The sequence below is a fragment of the Liolophura sinensis genome, chromosome 11 (assembly GCF_032854445.1).
Source record: "Liolophura sinensis isolate JHLJ2023 chromosome 11, CUHK_Ljap_v2, whole genome shotgun sequence".
Taxonomy (NCBI): Eukaryota; Metazoa; Mollusca; class Polyplacophora; order Chitonida; family Chitonidae; genus Liolophura; species Liolophura sinensis.
The window spans coordinates 21450577-21470045 of NC_088305.1; the positions used below are offsets into that span (position 1 = coordinate 21450577).

General features: G+C 39.4%; 1 protein-coding gene across 1 annotated transcript in view; it reads right to left on the reverse strand.

The window, feature by feature from the left end:
• Positions 1-19469, reverse strand: part of LOC135478179 (dynein heavy chain domain-containing protein 1-like) — a 146431-nt gene that overhangs the window by 80170 nt on the left and 46792 nt on the right. Inside the window, 16 exon segments of the mRNA XM_064758450.1 lie at positions 79-244; positions 1336-1618; positions 2003-2191; positions 3311-3364; positions 5480-5674; positions 6093-6352; positions 6887-7016; positions 8118-8255; positions 9288-9484; positions 9981-10116; positions 12165-12222; positions 12224-12285; positions 15513-15625; positions 16833-16965; positions 17347-17603; positions 18574-18759. Coding sequence (XP_064614520.1) covers positions 79-244; positions 1336-1618; positions 2003-2191; positions 3311-3364; positions 5480-5674; positions 6093-6352; positions 6887-7016; positions 8118-8255; positions 9288-9484; positions 9981-10116; positions 12165-12222; positions 12224-12285; positions 15513-15625; positions 16833-16965; positions 17347-17603; positions 18574-18759 — 2557 coding nt within the window.

Sequence of the window (19469 nt, forward strand, 5' to 3'; positions counted from 1 at the left end):
AAATCTCTCCAATGTCCTATACATCACATTGCCATATGGACCTAGAATGTCCTACTCAATAAATGCATTAGTATGTACCATGTTGTTGTCAGCATATACTCTGACTTGCAAGTCGATGCCCAGCTGTCAAATAACCATTTCCATTGGAGAAGATCTGCATCAAAATGGATCACTGTTGTCCTGGCAACCATGGCTGGGGATGCCCAGGACAAGTCTGTTGTCTCAAACAGTATGGTAGCCGAACCTGTAAACCAAAACAAGTGATGAATGCTGTTAGGAAGTGATATTATAGTTGTCTCATTATTCAAAATGAATAAACCTCTAGTCAATGAAGCTACAGAGAAAAAAAAAGAATGAAAATGAACCAAATAATATAAGGTTATCTTTTCATTTTATTTTATGTTGTACTCAACACTATTTCACTATTCTTATAAGACGGGACCACCATTATGGTCAGAGGAAACCAGACACAGCCAGGGAAAACGACCATCTGCAGTTTGCTGACAGACCTTCACACATATGACCTGAAGGGAATTACGCCATCATGAGCTAACAGTGATCACACTGGTGAGAGGTTCCCGAGTCACTGGGCGGCACGAGCACGTTAATAACTCGACCCCACAGGCTATCATTTGGCCAACTAATAAATCAAAAGAATTTAATCATCTGATCTTAGTCATCATCTTGATAATTAAGACATCATCAAGAGGCTTTTATAACCAGAGCATGTACCTGTGTGTTCTGAAAGATTCAATAATTTTGATTCTTGTTTAACACCAAATTCAAGAATGTTTCATTTATACAATAGCATACAACTTTTTGGGTGGAGAAAACTACTGCCCTCTGGCAAGTTACTGACAAACCTTGCCACAAGTGAAGAACACTGCATCAGCAAATATAAATGACCTAAAACTCTGCCACAAAAAGTGCACTTTGGAAACGAATAAATGTGATAAAATATTACTTTTAGTGCTGAAGGATATCCTTTAATTCCTCAGTGCAAAACATGCACATTTTTAATTTGATTAAGGAAACCAAAACCACACTGGTTGGATTGTCCAGTTTAAGGGACTGTCACAATTTATAATTTTATCAGTCAACACATAATAATGCCTATTAAAGAAGCTCGAATAAACGCCTTGGAAACATGCGAAGAGACTGAACAATTACAGTACCTTCCAAACAAAGCTATGACACTTTTCTAAAATCAGTACAGTTCTCAGAATCAGGCACAAAGTGCAAAATAGTCATGGACCAAATTTCAGATTTTCAAATTTCAAATTTATTTACCATAAACTTTTGATCGGTACATGAACACATCAGTTTCAGCCTTACTTTGGTGTCTGATGTTTTCCCGATCGGCATTGTTCAGACGTTTGTTATCATCCAGCATCGTGTTAAGGTTCTCTGACCAGGTGGGATTCACAGCGCCATCTAGCACCAGCCACTGTAGCAGGTTGGAAGGGAGATCACTCAAGGGTTTGTTGCTGGCTGTAGCCCTTTGCTCCTTGGCTTGACTGAGAACGGTCTTCACTGAGCGACCTTTGTAGTCAATGCTGCGCAGGGTCTTTGTCATGATTCCTTCCTCCCAAATGCCTTCTTTAAAGCTTCCAAACAACTGGAGCAAAAGCAAATCCCAAATGACAAAATCACTTATCCCCTACCTAAATTATAATATGAAAGTTTTGTGTTAACTATAGGTGCAACGGGGACCATGGACTTTAACTTCTTACCGTAACTCCAGTGTAATAAGCTCTGCAGCTTACTACAATGGTCTCCCCAAATCACAAGGATTGCATACAGTACATAATCGATCATTATAAAAGTCTGATGGCACTGGTCATAAGAGATAGATATATGAATTAGTTCTAAAGATATTTCAATAACCGATGAATTTACCTGGCCATTGGAATACTCTACCGCCAAAAAGTTGGCCAAACAAAATAGAACAAAAAGTGGCTATGATTCTGGACCATTTGTGACAGTAAACTGACCCACGTACCTGTTGTGGTGTGAGTGAGTTTGGCATGACCGTGAAGAGATCTACTTTAGGGTAGCGCGCCTGACTCGTCGGGGTATCCGTGGACTCAGCATCCACAGCCGTGCTTAGAATACCCACCATAGACTTCTCCGCGCGCTTCCATTTCAGGCGTGCCTCAGTTGTCTCAATCTCCAGATTGTCCAGAGCCAGCTGTCATGGAAAATAAAATCCAGTGAATGTCAATACAGACAGATCAGAAATGGTACATGAAGAACCCATACATATCATATGTACTGATATCCTTCACAAAAATGTAAATTATCTATCACTTCAGTATGGAAGCCGGATAAGGCTATCTTAGCACTATTGTACCATCATTCCAGAGCCTGGCGATGGCATGAAGCAATGGCAAGATGATGTGAAGCAATGGCACGATGATGCGAATCTATATGGCACAAAGTGATGATGGATCGTACCATCACTTCGTTCCATTGTGTCATCGCATGGTGCCATTGCTTCGTGCCATCATTTTGCATCATCATGGTACCATAGCTTCACATTATTGTGTCATCATCTGGTGATACAACGTTAGTACCATGATGGCCTTATCTGGTTTTCAATTTTGAGGGACAAAAAGTGTACATTTTTATGACATTTTTTTTTTATCAGGATACATGTACAGCGAACAAGAAGATAAGTCTTAAAGGTGGAGAAAACATAAAAAATACATGAAGTTCAGATGAGAGAAAATTATATATTAGTCATAAATCTAGTCATAAATATTCTTTTTGGATTTTTCTTTAAAGAGAAAAAGACGCTTGAAAAAAATTTTTGTATGGTGGGGCATCTGGGACCACCTTTTTGGGTATACATAATCTTTGTTTAATAATGTTATAAACGAGGATGTAACAAATGTTTCATAAATATATTTGCACTAGAATTTGGTCTTTTTCAGCCAACAAATGTGAACTAAATGTATATGTTTGGATATATATGTTTACATTTTATTCAAATAAATGTGTTACACATGCATTACATCATTATTTGGAGCGTCATTATGCAACAACCATAAACACCAACAGGTGGTCCCACCATATAAAAATACGTTCAATTACTCTTCAAAGACCATATCTGCAAATAAGTTTTGATGCCCTTTCATCTGATTTTGGCATCATTTTTATGTTTTTATCTCCTGTAAGGACAGATCATGACTTATACTAGCTCAGTGTCCTATCCCATGTTACTACGTGGCATCTTTGTGCTTTGATATCTTAGTCAAGTCCAAAAATATTCCATGTGACATACCCGCTGACTATACACCATACGTACCCCATGTTTAACCTCAACGTTATAAAGATCTTCCCCATCACCCTCCTGATCTTTCTGAAAGCAACAACAACACAATATTATTCCAAACAAATGTATGCAATTTTTCACAGAGTTACAGCAACTAATTCTAATAGTATTATACCTTCCCAAAATACTGCATGACATCAATTAATTAAAACTAAAAATAGAACAGCTTTACTGCAATAATTCTAACATTATAGAAATGTTAAGCTGTGTAAGATTTCAACAAAGGTATCTCCTTTGAAACAATATTTTTGCAACATATTTTTATTACTTCAGTCTGGTAATACAAAGGAAAGAAAACCACACCTGATGTAAAACTTCTACTTGAAAAATGACGGAGAAATAGTCTGAATATGGGTCTGTTATGGAATGAATTGGCTTCCATCACTTGCTTTAGCAGATACTGGTGTGTGTTCTGGATTCCACATACCTGCTTGGGATAGTATTTAGTGTGATGGCTAGCATCCACATACCTGCTTGGGATAGTATTTAGTGCGATGGCTAGCATCCACATACCTGTTTGGGCTGGTTTTAGTGTGATGGCTACCATCCACATACCTGTTTGGGCTGGTTTTAGTGTGATGGCCACCATCCACATACCTGTTTGGGCTGCTTTTAGTGTGATGGCTAGCATCCACATACCTGTTTGGGCTGCTTTTAGTGTGTGGCTAGCATCCACAGACCTGTTTGGGCTGCTTTTAGTGTGATGGCTAGCATCCACATACCTGTTTGGGCTGCTTTTTGGCTAACATCCACATACCTGTTTGGGCTGGTTTTAGTGTGATGGCTGGTATCCACATACCTGTTTGGGTTGGTTTTAGTGTGATGGCTACCATCCACATACCTGTTTGGGCTGCTTTTAGTGTGATGGCTAGCATCCACATACCTGTTTGGGCTGGTTTTAGTGATGACTAGCATCCACATACCTGTTTGGGCTGGTTATAGTGTGATGGCTAGCATCCACATACCTGTTTGGGCTGGTTTTTGGCTAACATCCACAGACCTGTTTGGGCTGGTTTTAGTGTGATAACTGCTATCTACATACCTGTTTGGGCTGGTTTTAGTGATGACTAACATCCACATACCTGCTTGTGCTGGTTTTTGGTGTTTTGATGTTTGCTCTGGCTATACATGTCCACGTACCTGTTTGAGATTGTTTTCATATGTGTTCTGACTAGTTATGGTGTGTGCTCTGGCTTCAACATAACTGTTTCAACTGGTCTTGACGTGTATTCTGGCTTCAACATAACTGTTTCAGCTGGTGTTTATGTGTGTTGTTATGTGGGTTTTTGATGTGTTTTCCGGCTATCTTCCACATACCCGTTTCAGCTGGTGTTTATGTGTGTTGTAGCTTCCATATGTGTGTTTCTGTGTGTTTTGGCTTCAACATAGCTGTTTTCTGCTGTTCTGGCTATCATACCTGTTTTACAAGGTTTTGGTGTGTGTTCTGGTTTTGACACGCCTGTTTGAGCTGGTTTTTGATGTGTTTTCCGGCTATCTTCCACATACCTGTTTTACATGGTTTTGATGTGTGTTCTGGTTTTCGACACGCCTGTTCGAGCTGGTTTTTGATGTGTTTTCCGGCTATCTTCCACATACCTGTTTTACATGGTTTTGGTGTGTGTTCTGGTTTTGACACGCCTGTTTGAGCTGGTTTTTGATGTGTTTTCTGGCTATCTTCCACATACCTGTTTTACATGGTTTTGATGTGTGTTCTGGTTTTGACACGCCTGTTTGAGCTGGTTTTTGATGTGTTTTCCTGCTATCTTTCACATACCCGTTTCAGCTGATTTCTGATGTGTTTTCCAGCTATCTTTCACATACCCGTTTCAGCTGGTTTTTGATGTGTTTTCCGGCCATCTTCCACATACCTGTTTTACATGGTTTTGGTGTGTGTTCTGGTTTTCGACACGCCTGTTTGAGCTGGTTTTTGATGTGTTTTTCGGCTATCTTTCACATACCCGTTTCAGCTGATTTTTGATGTGTTTTCCGGCTATCTTTCACATACCCCGTTTCAGCTGGTTTTTGATGTGTTTTCTGGCTATCTTCCACATACCTGTTTTACATGGTTTTGGTGTGTGTTCTGGTTTTGACATGCCTGTTTGAGCTGGTTTTTGACGTGTTTTCTGTCTATCTTCCACATACCCGTTTCAGCTGGTTTTTGCGGATCATCTTGTGCATGTCCAGTTCCTCCTTGGCATGATCAGGAGCAAACAGCTGGTAGTTGAGATGGTTCCAAGCTTTGGCCAGTGTCTGGTAACAAGTGGTCTTACCACTACCACTGGGGCCTGATAGTATCACCCCATGTCCCAGGTCAACTGCTGCCTGCAGCTGCAGTATCTGTCAAAAGAAAACAACAGTTACAGCTATGCCTGTCAAACATTTCCCTCAAAAGCAAAGCAGATACTTCATAATTGTGTTCACTTCAACCTTTTCACACGTTTGCAAGGTTTTATTGTGACATATTCTTAAGGCATTATTCTGTGTAGACTGATAAAATTATACTTTTTGTGAAGCCCTGAAATTGACCAATCCAACCAATTTAGTTTTGTCTTCAAAATCAAGTTGTTCTTTCATATGCCAAAACCTTGAGGAATTAGGGTATACAGTTTCGTCTTGACCTATATAAAGCCATGAAGACACCTGGAGACATTTTACAAGTGTGTTAATACACTTTGGTTCTACCTTTGACACAAAGAAGTTGGGGAGCATTTTACATATGTGTTAACACATATAATCTATACAAACACAGCTTTACCTTGTTGACAAAGCCATCTGAGTAAAATTGATGATTTTGTTTTAGCAAATCTTTGATGGCTTGGGTTAACTTTGGATTGTTACACTGGGGAGGATTCTCTGGCTTGGCTGTTGTGGGGAAAAGGTCCCGCAGGATGTTGTGAAGACGAAAACTGTCATCCTCCTTCTCTATTCTAGGGGAGATAATTTTCCTGATGGCCTGCACAATGCAGAACTCTTCGCGACTACGTGGCGTCTGAGATTGCATCACACTGTTAAGTTCTGAAAACATTAACACAGATCAATAGTACTGTTACCTTAAATGCTGAATTTCTTGAATTATGCATTCCATTTCATTTTACTATCATTTACTTATGCATTTATTTCTTCTTTTATCTGATTGATGATTATTGCTGTATTCAAGAAAATTTACAACTGTACTGTCCCAGGCTGGATTTGAACCCACACCTCATGCCCTAATAACTGAAAGCCAAATACCTTAACCACTAAACCAGAGTTCGCTCCCAAAGAGAGCATAAGAAACACATGCCTCATGGACAGAGACCCAAGTAGGGCTAAATACAAGCAGATTTCTAATTTGGGTGCAGTTTAAGAAACCAGAAATGAATGCCTTAAATACCAAATTTTAGAGTCAAAACTATTTATAAAACATTTCACCTTCACCACAAATGATTCATTCCCTTAATCTGGGCTTCTTTTAGACTAACCTCTTATCAAAATGTCCAAGTATTTAGCTTGTTCATATTTAGCTTGACTTGTTCATTAACATCAAGGTTGTTGAACACTTATTCTTACCTTCGTCCTTGTACAGCGTGGTATGGATCTCTCTGTCTAGTGCTTTATCCAGCCGCTTCCTTCCAGCCAAGGTCACCACTGTCTTCAGCTCTCTTAATCCTGCATAGCTGTGACCTGAACCCCCAGATAACTGAAAGTGAAAGTGAAGAAACCAGCAGTAGACAATGAGCTGCATCAGCAAACAAGTATGCTTCTTTATCTATTTGATGTGTTAGTGGAGAGAAATAATCTTCAATGCAAGTTAGACATGTTAGATTGCCCAAATGACCCCATTTTCCCTGTTCATATGAGTGAGGGAATCCACAAATCTTGTTTCCAGTACTGGGATAGAGCCTGTACCTCTCCTCCTGTGTCCTAGCAACAGAAGGCAAATATCCTCACCACTAGGATACATATTCCTTTCACAGGTTGTCTCTCGCCTGTAAGAGACACATGGATGCAAGACATGAAGTACGTGAAGTCGTGAAAATTGGTAAAAGCCTGGTAACTAATACGCACACAGAGCATAAGCGCTGGAACACTTCTCCCGTGTCATTGAGATTTACATGTATGCAATACCTCATCTCAATTCATGCTGTACTTTTTGAGATACCACCCCTAAAATTTAGTCATACAAGTCATAAATTGATGGTAATCAATATGCACACAGCATATATCAACAATAGAACATCCTTCTGATGCTATTGTGCTTTCACTTACATGTATGCAAAACCTGAGCTCAATACCAGCAGTATTTTTTGAGATGCCATATCAAACCTTTAACACAGTAATTAATGTGCACACAGCATATCAACAATGGAACATCCCACTGATGTGTACGTGTGAAGGTCTGTCAGCAAGCTGCGGATAATGCTGGTCGCTGCCATAATGCTGGTCGCTGTCGTGTAAATGAAATATTCTTGAGTACGGCGTAAAACACCAATCAAATAAATAAATAAATCCTACCGCTGTTTTTTTGCTTTACATGCATGAAACACCCGAGCTCAATATGTAGTACTTCTTAAAGACACCACCCCTAATATTTATTTTGACACAGCTTTCCCTGTCAAATCAAAGACAAAAAAATGGCTTCGATAAATCACTGTGTGATGAGTAAAAGAAAAAGAAAATAAAGTATGAAGAATGTTAGTGTTTAAAGTCATAGAATGAACAATGTTGATCTCTGAGTCCACACCAGTGTGTGTGTGGGGATGGGGGGAGGGGGGGGGGGCTTCATGGAGTCTTGGCTCACCTCTAGGTCTACCAGGTAGAGGAAGCGTGAGAGTTTGGCGGTCCACAGTGAGAACTCCTCAAACCCTTCAGAACAAAGAAGCACCTCCAAAACTCTCTCTGAGTCAGGCACCACTAGGGCACACGGACGGATCACAACCTGACACGCAATGAGAAAAAAACAAACATTTGATGTCAAAGTTTCATGTGAAATTATTTTTTTCCTTTGGCTGTTTATAGTTGAAGTCCTACATCAGTGAGGAAATTATGATGTCTGAGGTATTACTTCTGTGGCTGATTCCACAAAACCATTTCAGGCTTAAGTCAAAATTTAAAGTCTTTCCAGAACGCTCAGTTTTGGTACTGAAAGTTGAAATCTAGATACAACTGGCTTAAGATAACACTGACGACGTAGACTAAACTTTACTTTATAAAACTGAAAAATAAGGTTAAAGATTGTATTTCAAATTTTGACTTCAGTCAAATATGTCCTTGTGAAATTGGTCACTGGTCCAATTCTCTGCACAACTGCCCAACACATGCTTTGCCTTTGGTAAGATCCATTTGTAGCTTACAGGAACAAATAAAGTACATCTCTTGCATGTCAGTATCAAAAGTACTCAACCATGTCAAAACTCCATGAGCATGTCCACAGCCCATGAGCATGTCTACAACACATGAGTATGTCCACAACCCATGAACATGTCCACAGCTCATGAGTAAGTCCACAGCTCATGAGCATGTCAACAGCCAACGAGCATGTCCACAGCCCATGAGCATGTCTACAGCACATGAGCATGTCCACAGCACATGAGCACATCCACAACTCATGAGCAAGTCCACAGCCCATGAGCATGTCAACAGCCCATGAGCATGTCAACAGTCAACGAGCATGTCCACAGAACATGAGCATGTCTACAAGACATGAGCATGTCCACAGCACATGAGCACGTCCACAACCCATGAGCAAGTCCACAGACCATGAGCACGTCAACAGCCAACAAACATGCTTGTCCACAGTTTTCAAGTATGTCAACAATCTTCCAGTATGTCAACAGTCCCTAAGCACATTAGCTGTCCAAAAACATCTGAAGTCAAAATCTTAAGAGTCAATAAATATGTCAACAGCCATCAAACATGCCAAGGGTCCTCCAGCAAGTCAACTGTGTTAAGTTAATTTATCCTGACTTACCCTCAGCTGTTGTGGCAGTTTTGTGCTGTAGGAGGGGTCATTCGAGTTGAAAGTCATGAAACAGCCAAAATTTGCACTGGCTAACATCAGATTTCCATTAAACATCAAATTGCCTAGGTAACGTGGCTGATAGGACGTCTCTTGACCCAGCTTGCTGTAATCTGGTGATGATTTCTTACGAGAAAACATCACATGTTCTGAAAAAAAATATGAATGATAACTAACCCAACTACAAATGTATTTCTGATATTAAAAAAATTTGACTTATATGACGGTATCCAGCATTATGGTGGGAGGAAAATAGGTCAAGCCCGTGGAAATCCCACGACCATCCGCAGGTTGCTGGCAAACCTTCCCACGTACAGCCGGAGAAGACGTTAGCATAAGCTGGACTTGAACTCATAGCGACTGGATTGGTGAGAGGCTCCTGGGTCATTACGCCATGCTGGCGCGCTAGCCCCCTCGGCCACAGAGGCCCCCAATTACATAAATAAAGATCAAGTGTTACAGAATATTTTCACAACTTAATATCAAAACACTGTTAGACGAACTCATGATATAGCACACCAGTATTTAACAAATGCATACCAATAACTTTGCTGTAAAACTCATCAGTGAGAATTGCTATGCTTGAATCCCTTGATCTATATACATTACGTTAATCAAACTGATCCTATTCTAACAAGCTCTCACCATAGAAGAGTGGGGGAGGTTTGTTACTCTTGTACAACTCGGATTCCTTAATGAGGATCTCCTTCTCTATAGAATGTCTCCTCTCCTCTCTTTCCTCCACCCAGCTATCCTCAAAGTATGTGGACAAACCTTTCTCCTGGCAAAACACATGTAAACAGTCACGTATAACTGGTTATTTTTCAAGTGCACAGTTTCGCATTCGGCACGTACATGTAATTTCTTGACCATTCAATAAGATTGAATCAGTAGATTAGCCAATTCTAGATTTTTTTTGCATGTTGAGAGTTTCAAACACTGACCTAGTTGAGTGTATAAGGCGACAATGTAAACTTGTGTATCTAAGAGTTGTTTAACACCATTCTCCAGAACTCTGCATTTATACAATTTCAGTCAATTTTATGTGTGAGGCATACTGGAGTGCCCCAAGTTAAACCACCAACCTATGGCAAGACACTGACAAACTTACCACATGTGTGACTTACAGATATGCACACCATATTGGTGGAAGACTGAATCAACAAGACTTTTAATGCGTACACTGAAGTACGTTTCGCCAAGCCTGTATGACTGAGACTTGATTTATGTACATTAAAGTATCGATGCCTTGTCAAGTTTATTACCGAACCAACAAGCATAACAAGGCCTGATTTATGTACATTAAAGTATCGACGCCTTGTCAAGTTTATTACCGAACTAACAAGCATAACAAGGCCTGATTTATGTACATTAAAGTATCTATGCCTTGTCAAGTTTATTACCGAATTAACAAGCATAACAAGGCCTGATTTATGTACATTAAAGTATCGATGCCTTGTCAAGTTTATTACCGAATTAACAAGCATAACCAGGCCTGATTTATGTACATTAAAGTATCGATGCCTTGTCAAGTTTATTACCGAATTAACAAGCATAACCAGGCCTGATTTATGTACATTAAAGTATCTATGCCTTGTCAAGTTTATTACCGAACCAACAAGCATAACCAGGCTTGATTTATGTACATTAAAGTATCGATGCCTTGTCAAGTTTATTACCGAACCAACAAGCATAACAAGGCCTGATTTATGTACATTAAAGTATCGATGCCTTGTCAAGTTTATTACCGAACCAACAAGCATAACAAGCTTGATTTATGTACATTAAAGTATCGATGCCTTGTCAAGTTTATTACCGAACCAACAAGCATAACAAGGCTTGATTTATGTACATTAAAATATCGATGCCTTGTCAAGTTTATTACCGAACCAACAAGCATAACCAGGCTTGATTTATGTACATTAAAGTATCGATGCCTTGTCAAGTTTATTACCGAATTAACAAGCATAACAAGGCTTGATTTATGTACATTAAAGTATCGATGCCTTGTCAAGTTTATTACCGAAATTAACAAGCATAACCAGGCCTGATTTATGTACATTAAAGTATCTATGCCTTGTCAAGTTTATTACCGAATTAACAAGCATAACCAGGCCTGATTTATGTACATTAAAGTATCTATGCCTTGTCAAGTTTATTACCGAATTAACAAGCATAACAAGGCTTGATTTATGTACATTAAAGTATCGATGCCTTGTCAAGTTTATTACCGAATTAACAAGCATAACAAGGCTTGATTTATGTACATTAAAGTATCTATGCCTTGTCAAGTTTATTACCGAACAACAAGCATAACAAGGCCTGATTTATGTACATTAAAGTATCGATGCCTTGTCAAGTTTATTACCGAATTAACAAGCATAACCAGGCCTGATTTATGTACATTAAAGTATCGATGCCTTGTCAAGTTTATTACAGAATTAACAAGCATAACCAGGCTTGATTTATGTACATTAAAGTATCGATGCCTTGTCAAGTTTATTACCGAATTAACAAGCATAACAAGGCTTGATTTATGCACAATGATGTACCTATGCTTTGCCAAGTTTATTACTGAATTAATAAGACTTGTTTTATGTACTAAAATATGTATGCCTCGTCAAGTTTATTACCGAACCAACAAGCATAACCAGGCTTGATTTGTGTACAATGATGTACCTATGCTTTGGCCAACTTTATTATTTATAATTGAATATGTATGCCTTGTCAAGCTTATCAGGGAACCAACAAGCATAACCAGGCATGTACATTGCTGTATCTATGCTTTGCCAAGTTTATTACAGAGCCAACATGACTTGATTTACGTACATTGAAGCCATGTGGTACAGTGTTCTGTCTGAGCAGTCCAGGCGGATCTTCCTCTGGGGGGTAGTGGGTGCAGGGTCGTCAGTGAGTTCCTCCTGATCACCTTGTCACTTACACCTGGTTTCTATGGCAACACATTTAACATTTTAAAAATACAACATAGAACAGCTGACTTTTGTGAATTTTTTATCAATAGGTCCAGAGATGTGGTGGTTACACCTTATGCAAATTAAGCCAATCAATATACAAATTAATGTCAGTGTAGTTATGAAAGGCTAAGAGGCACAGGTAGGAGTCGCAATAATTGTTCCACCAAGAGTTAAATGAAAATTTCTGTGAATACATGCTCATAGTTTTTGAGACGTCCTAGCCCTTGGCTGTGAGGAGTAAAAATTGCATCTACAAATATCAGCACCTCTTTTCTAAACACTCTGATTTATTTGATTGAAGTTTTATGCTCAAGAATATGTCACTCATACAGCAGCAGTCAGCACTATAGTGGGAGGTAAACCAGTCAGAGTCAGGGGCAAACCCATGACCATCCGTTGGGTTTGCTGCTGGTTACAGGCCGACCACACTCATGAGGTACGTACAACATAACTGTCATCAATGAGGTCAAACAACCTTTTCTACATATTTGCGCTCACGTACAAATTCTTGTGAGCAGTACCCACGTAACGTGTGCCTGTGAAAACCCACCTTAATACCAACCTTAGGGGCACAGAAAAGTGTGAGTGACAAATTTTCACAGCAGGCCCAAGGAGGGTATAGTCAAATCACTTTTTATGCCATATGTATTTTTTTTTTTTTTTAATTTACTACAGTAAACACGGTTATGTTAACATGTGTCAGAAACCGAAATGCCAGGAGTAAACGACTGCTCTTAACAAATACTCCTGAGATGAATCCACAGCCCAACCAGTTACAGCTGATATCAAGCCTGTAAAATTATTGGTTGAGGGCAACTATGGCTAAAATGAAAACAATGCTTTAGCAGAAATGCCACAAAGAGCCCTTATACCATACTTACAACGACATATTCAGTCACTCTTATGAATGGCAACACGTCGGTAGTTTGGGATTGATTGATTGATTGATTGGTGTTGAACAGAATGCTCAAGAATTTTCACTTATGTTACAGAGGTATGGTTTATAAATAGTTTGTGAGAGGCACGTACAGTTCAGATAAGTGAGAGAGCTACACGTAGGAGCTATATATGCAAAAAAAATCAGATAGCCATTGGGTAGCACTGTGAATCATGAAATGCCTCATGAAATGCCTCATGGAAAACACTGAAGTCGAATTTTTCTCATTTAATTTTCATGCTGATGTTGTAAGACATACATATAACTTTTAACTTATAGAATAAAATACATTCTGTTTTCACTATCACTGCCACAACTAGGCAAGTCTGAACTTTTGACCCCGTGAGACATGTTTAGGCATACATGTATAAGTAAACACTAACAATCACCATTCAACCATAAAAGTAACTTCATGTGTCCGTTGGAATCATGTTGTGAAAAGACATAGGTTAGATATAAGGAATACATTTACAAAGGTTGAGGCTTTTTTTTTTTCTGAAATCAATTCCTGCCTCATCATCGGTACACAGTTACACTGACACTTCTGTACAAACAATTTACTAGCGGTGGCAGTGAGGTAAAGAGAGCATACGTATAGAGCAGCATATTTTCCAAGCAGAGTATGTGACAAGTGGCAACAATGAGATGTAAGAATAATGGCACTGCACACATCCAGAAAAGGCTGCAGAGTGAGAAAGAGCTGCGGATATCTGAGGTAAGCTGAACATCATTAGTTACCTGACTGTGGCAAACAGGGGCAATGTCATAAAACACTCGCCTACCATACTGTCCAGGGTTAAAAGGGAGAAAAACAACCATCACAATAACGGTTACAAATATCAATACCAAAGCATCATTAAACTGTTAGCAAAACACAAATCAAGCAAAACATGTAAAAAAGCAGGTGAGTAACAACATCTCCATATTCTTTACATTCCTTTTTACACACAGGGGTGTGGAAAGTTAAGTCAACCTTAAAATTACTGATCACAAATATGCCTTAGTATGATATTTATACATAATACATAAACCAAATTAAGAAATGGAGGTGACATGCTTTTGTAGTGTTGAGAATTTCAACATCAGCATTAAGTTTTGTTGTACTTCTGAAAAACTGAAGAATTCTCTTACACAGTTTACAGTTGCAGCAACGTCAAATAGTCAAATTTTAACATGAACATTAATCTTTGTTGCATTTCTGAAAAAACGATGAGCAGAAAAGAGTAAAGGTTGCCACAATGTCTACACTGGTGACAGGTGGAACCACTCATTCTCTCAATCAATGGGTTAGGAAAAACTTGTATCGTAATGTCCAGAAAATTAACTAAGTTAAAGGAAAGTTCTTTTGTTATGGTACCTGTAACATATTTGTTTTGAGCTTGTCAAAATTTTTGTGCTTTTAAAATTTTCCTCATGTATGCATCCCACAGGAATTTTTGCATAAGATCCCGTTACGCAACTTACTACTACATGTGTGCTAAAGTTTAAGTGTTACATGAGGGATGAAAATAAGCCATGCTGAGTTAGAGAATTTATTGTGGTTAGGAATTTGTTTTGGATCAGTTCGGTCATCCGACAAGTTAACTACTAGTTAATACAGTCTTGCTTGGCACAACAAATGTTGCAAAATAAAACATCAAAAGAAACGCCAAGAAAATGTGGAACAGCACAACATACAGAATCAAACACCATTAAGCCAGACACAGATTTGACTTGCGATTCTAAAAATCTGGGTCCAACATGAAAAAGTCCACCTTTGAGAAATATTTGTGTCCAAACGTTTGAGAAAGCCTTGAGATCAAAAGCATATAGTGGTGACCTGATTCAGTTTGTTTGCGTGTACGTCCATTCCGACTGGTGACAACTCGGACATAGCAATGTGACTGTCACTGTTATGTGATGCATCACAGAGGCCTAATGTAGGCAAATTCTGTTGAACTGGGCATAAGCTCATGTAGATCAACGAAACTGAATACACTGGATGCTTCAAGTCACAGAAAAGTAGAACATGCTTGAATCTGAGTAACTATTGAGTTAGCAGTAGTTAATGACTGTAAGCCCGAGTAGTTCAACCAAGACCAGCGCCCAACTGGAGATGGTACGAGTTGCCAAAAACCCAGTTGTTTTAGTCGCAACCTTTAACTTACACCTGGCTTTACACAACAACTCTAAGGTAACACTGAGACAATATACTAACATTTTATACACACTACAACCCTTCCTATAACGTGCAAGAGGCAAATGTCAGGTGACGTTTTCTGTTACCTTGTCGTATCTGGGCTGTCCCCGCAGGTTGTACTGAGAACTGCCGAACTCACTCAGGGCCTTCAGGGCTGTCCTCAGATAGTCCAGCTGCTGGGCAAACACTGACATCAGGCCTGACAGAGAGAAGAAATTAAGACTGATCATAGATTGACTCTATACCACTAAAAGTTTTACTTCAGTTGAAATCCGAAAAGGTTATATCATAATTCTTGCTGTTGGAAGGGAGTAGTGGTGAAATGGTGAATACGTTTTTCTTTCAATAGCAGGTATGGGTTCAATCCTGGAATTGGGCAGGAAATTTGTGGATTTCTCACTCCCACTGTTCATGGGATCTTCAGGGTCGCTCATATGGCTGTTCAACAGTTGCTGAACATTGTTGAAAATCATTTGCTGAAACCACACAAAATATGGTGTGTATATACATGTGTCACACATGGAAAGGTTAGTCAGCAGCTTGCCAAAGGTCAATGGTTTATCACGGGCACGCCAGTATACTCCACCCATTAAACTGACTGCTTACTGCTATCAACGTCCCTCATGCAGAGAGCAGGGAATGCGCAAACTCTGACCAAGGCAAGGTTAGTCTGGAACAAGAATATTTTCTTGCTGCTTGTGAGACCAAATGTTATGGGGTTTTACAAGGTTAAACATTGTTGCCTGGATCATGTGACTAAATTACGAGTCTTGCCACTGGTAAAAAATTGCACACTTGAAACCAGCTTGTGCTACTTTGAATGAAAGCAGCTTTCAATCTAAAGATTACCAGGTGGTTTACTCCAGGCAATCCGGTTAGTCCATAAACCTGCCTGACATTGAGTATAAATTGACAAAATCTTTACAAGATAAACAACAATTCATTTAATGTTATATTTTCAAAGATGGGTTGACAGAGACCTAAACTGCCACCTTAAGTTTTTTCAGACATGCTTGGTAAGATCATGTTATAAAATCATTTTTAATCTGGATTTCTTGCAAAGCCATGGGAGGCACCACGTTAGAGAAATCAGGAACACGATGTTGTGTCACTCTTATCCCACACTTATATGCCTAAAAGGCAAAACAGGGTTCACGTGATGTCAGCAGAAACAGCAGAGTTCTCAGATTATAGATTTGTTGTGCACGATTGGTTAAATTTGATGACATGGTTTTCTCAATGTGTGCAATTTTGCTTACTTTGATATCTGTGCTATGTAACATCACAAAAATAAAAAACTATTCTTTTTAAAAATTATGTGTATACTTTATCAATGTATCTATCTGGTATAATCGTATCTGTTCCTATAACACATTGAGCACCAATCATGTACAGTCCTATCCTACCTGTTGTGAGGCGACCAGCGTTGTCAAAGAGAAGCCAGCTGCCTGTTTGGATGGATCCGCTCAAATACTGAGTCATCATGGGAAGGCTCACGTCTTCATTACAGCTAATCATCACTAGATGGCGCCCCATGGCCTGCAAAAGCACACACACACACAGATGGAGGAATAAACCCAGGGTAACAATCATATGTGACTAAGTGCTCTATTTGTTTACTTTACCTCAAATACCAGATCAAATGCAGAAGTCAGCATTCTGTGGCTTGTTTCTGACCATATTAAACAACTGACATCACAGGTTGAAATATAACACCAGTCGCACATGACAGGTAATACCTGTCCAAAAGTCTCTCCACCCATACACATCTGTCTCGGGGCTACACATCATCCTCCTTTTATGACTAACAAACACAAAACTGTAAATAAAAATGCTACATCAAGTCCTGGCTACGAAGTGGTTCGATATCAGCAGTGATTTTCTTCTTACAACAGGTGAACACATCGGGAGTTATCTTACCTTAGCCAGTTCTCCAATGGTCTCAGACTTGCCGGTGGTTGGGGGTCCCACCAGAGCCCCACAGTGGAAGGACTGCAGTGATGAGGTGAGGGAGAGGAATGCCCGTTCTGTTAGGGGCGTAACCACCAAGCGTGGCGTAGCTCCCAGGTACTCGTAGTCATATGTATATGGGGAGCCCAGCATGTGGACAAAGCACTGGCTGAAGGAGTAGGTTGAGGATATAGTGGTTTTTGTCCTGGTCAGCACTGGAGGTTCCTCTGAAGTGAACACAGGGGGAAACATTTGATTTGAAATGCAACAAAAGGTAAAGCAAATGGCAAGTAACTCACAAACTTTGTCTCACATGATGTACTTTCATAAGTAGAGTGTACTCAATATAAAAACTCCAGGGGTCAGTTTCATGAAGCTCACTTAGCTAAATTTGCCCTTAACTATCATGACAACATATGTTGTAGAGATATAAAGTTCACTTAGCAAAGGGCTACTTATCACTAAGTATGCCTCATCAAACAGGCCCCTGATAAACATCCATATTGAGCTCTTGAACAGTTATTGCCACAGAGGCCCAGAGATAGCAATGGTTTACCTCACCTGTTGTTTTGTTTTAAATGTTTGTACCAAGCCTATAAGGATTTACCAGGCTCATATCTTAATTCTTCTACCTTTTGGAACACCTGGTCTTCTCTTTCTTAGCATATATACATGTAACTGTAGGCTTGAAGACTTAATCTCCTTTTTTTCCCATGATTAGTCACCATATTCATATCTTTATGTTTCAAAAAAAAAAAAAAAACTGGCAGAGAAATGGAATTACTACTATCTGTCTTAAAAATCAGAGCAATTTGGGTACAGTAGTACTTAGGCATATAGCACCTAGAAATGGTTGACCAGACATATAAATGACAACAATGCTTGTAGTCGTTTTACGGAAGTAGTGATTGTAAGTTCGAAAAACAAAAGGCTCATTTTAACTCGATATTTCAGGACATTATTCTGCCATCATCAGGATATGTAATGCTCTACGAAGCCAATAATACAATGACTTACAATGACTTAACAGCCTGCTGGTAGCTTACTAGACACATTACTGATTACCCTCCACATTATGGTTCACCGTGCTTATATTGGTTAACCAGGCATTTAATGGTTTAATAGACCTAAAACGGTTTATGAGGATTGCACAGTAGTGGTTTATCAGGTATCAAGTGATGTCAACTTCCAAATCACCTTCCACTTTATCTTCACTCAATCGCACACGTCTCCGCGGAGTGGACGGCAAGGGCTTAGTGGGCAAGGGAGATGACTCTGACACTTCGGTCTTGGCACGTAACACGGATTTGATGTCAATGTGATACTTCAGGACTTTCAACCAATCAAAGCACTGGAGGCTGACATTGCCACTTTTCCTCAGAGCTGTAACGAAAAGATGATTGTGAATGACAATTTGTGTGAAATTCTGAAAAAAAGTTCCAGAACTGCTCAAATCCATACTGCATGTTTTGAACCTCGATCCACAATGTCCATGAAAACTAAAGAGGTAAAACTGAAATTTAGTTAAAAGCACAAAATACTGCTGACATCAGACAAATCGCCTCTAACCCTTGACCAATGAGGTCACGAGTTCAAATCCAGTTGTAGCTGGCTTGGCCGAAGCCATTTGTATCTTTGTATCCTGGGCTAGAGGCCAGCAGCAGTGGTTTCCTGTGGGCGCTGTGAGGTTAACTGTGTCCACGATACACCTCATCAGAGCTAAATACTTCATTTTACCTATAAACGTTTGACATTTTTTTCAAGTAACACATTTTGCTTGATTCTGACCCATCCATTCACCTTACAGTTTAATTTCCTACGACAAAAAAGGCAAAACACACACTTATGTGTTGGCATCACAAGAGTCATTTTATGCCATTGATGAGCTTGTGAAGGTGCATTTTCACATGTCAGACTTTAGGTGAAGTGCAATATTCTTATAGCACTAATCCACAAGTTTCTGAATCTCAAGGCAGGACAATCATGGCAAGGTGAATAGCAGACAATGTCATCAGGTTTGTTGTTGGTGATGAAAGCCTTTGTTCCATTTCAAACTTTTAAGTCAGACAGCTCTTCAACCATAATGTTGACAT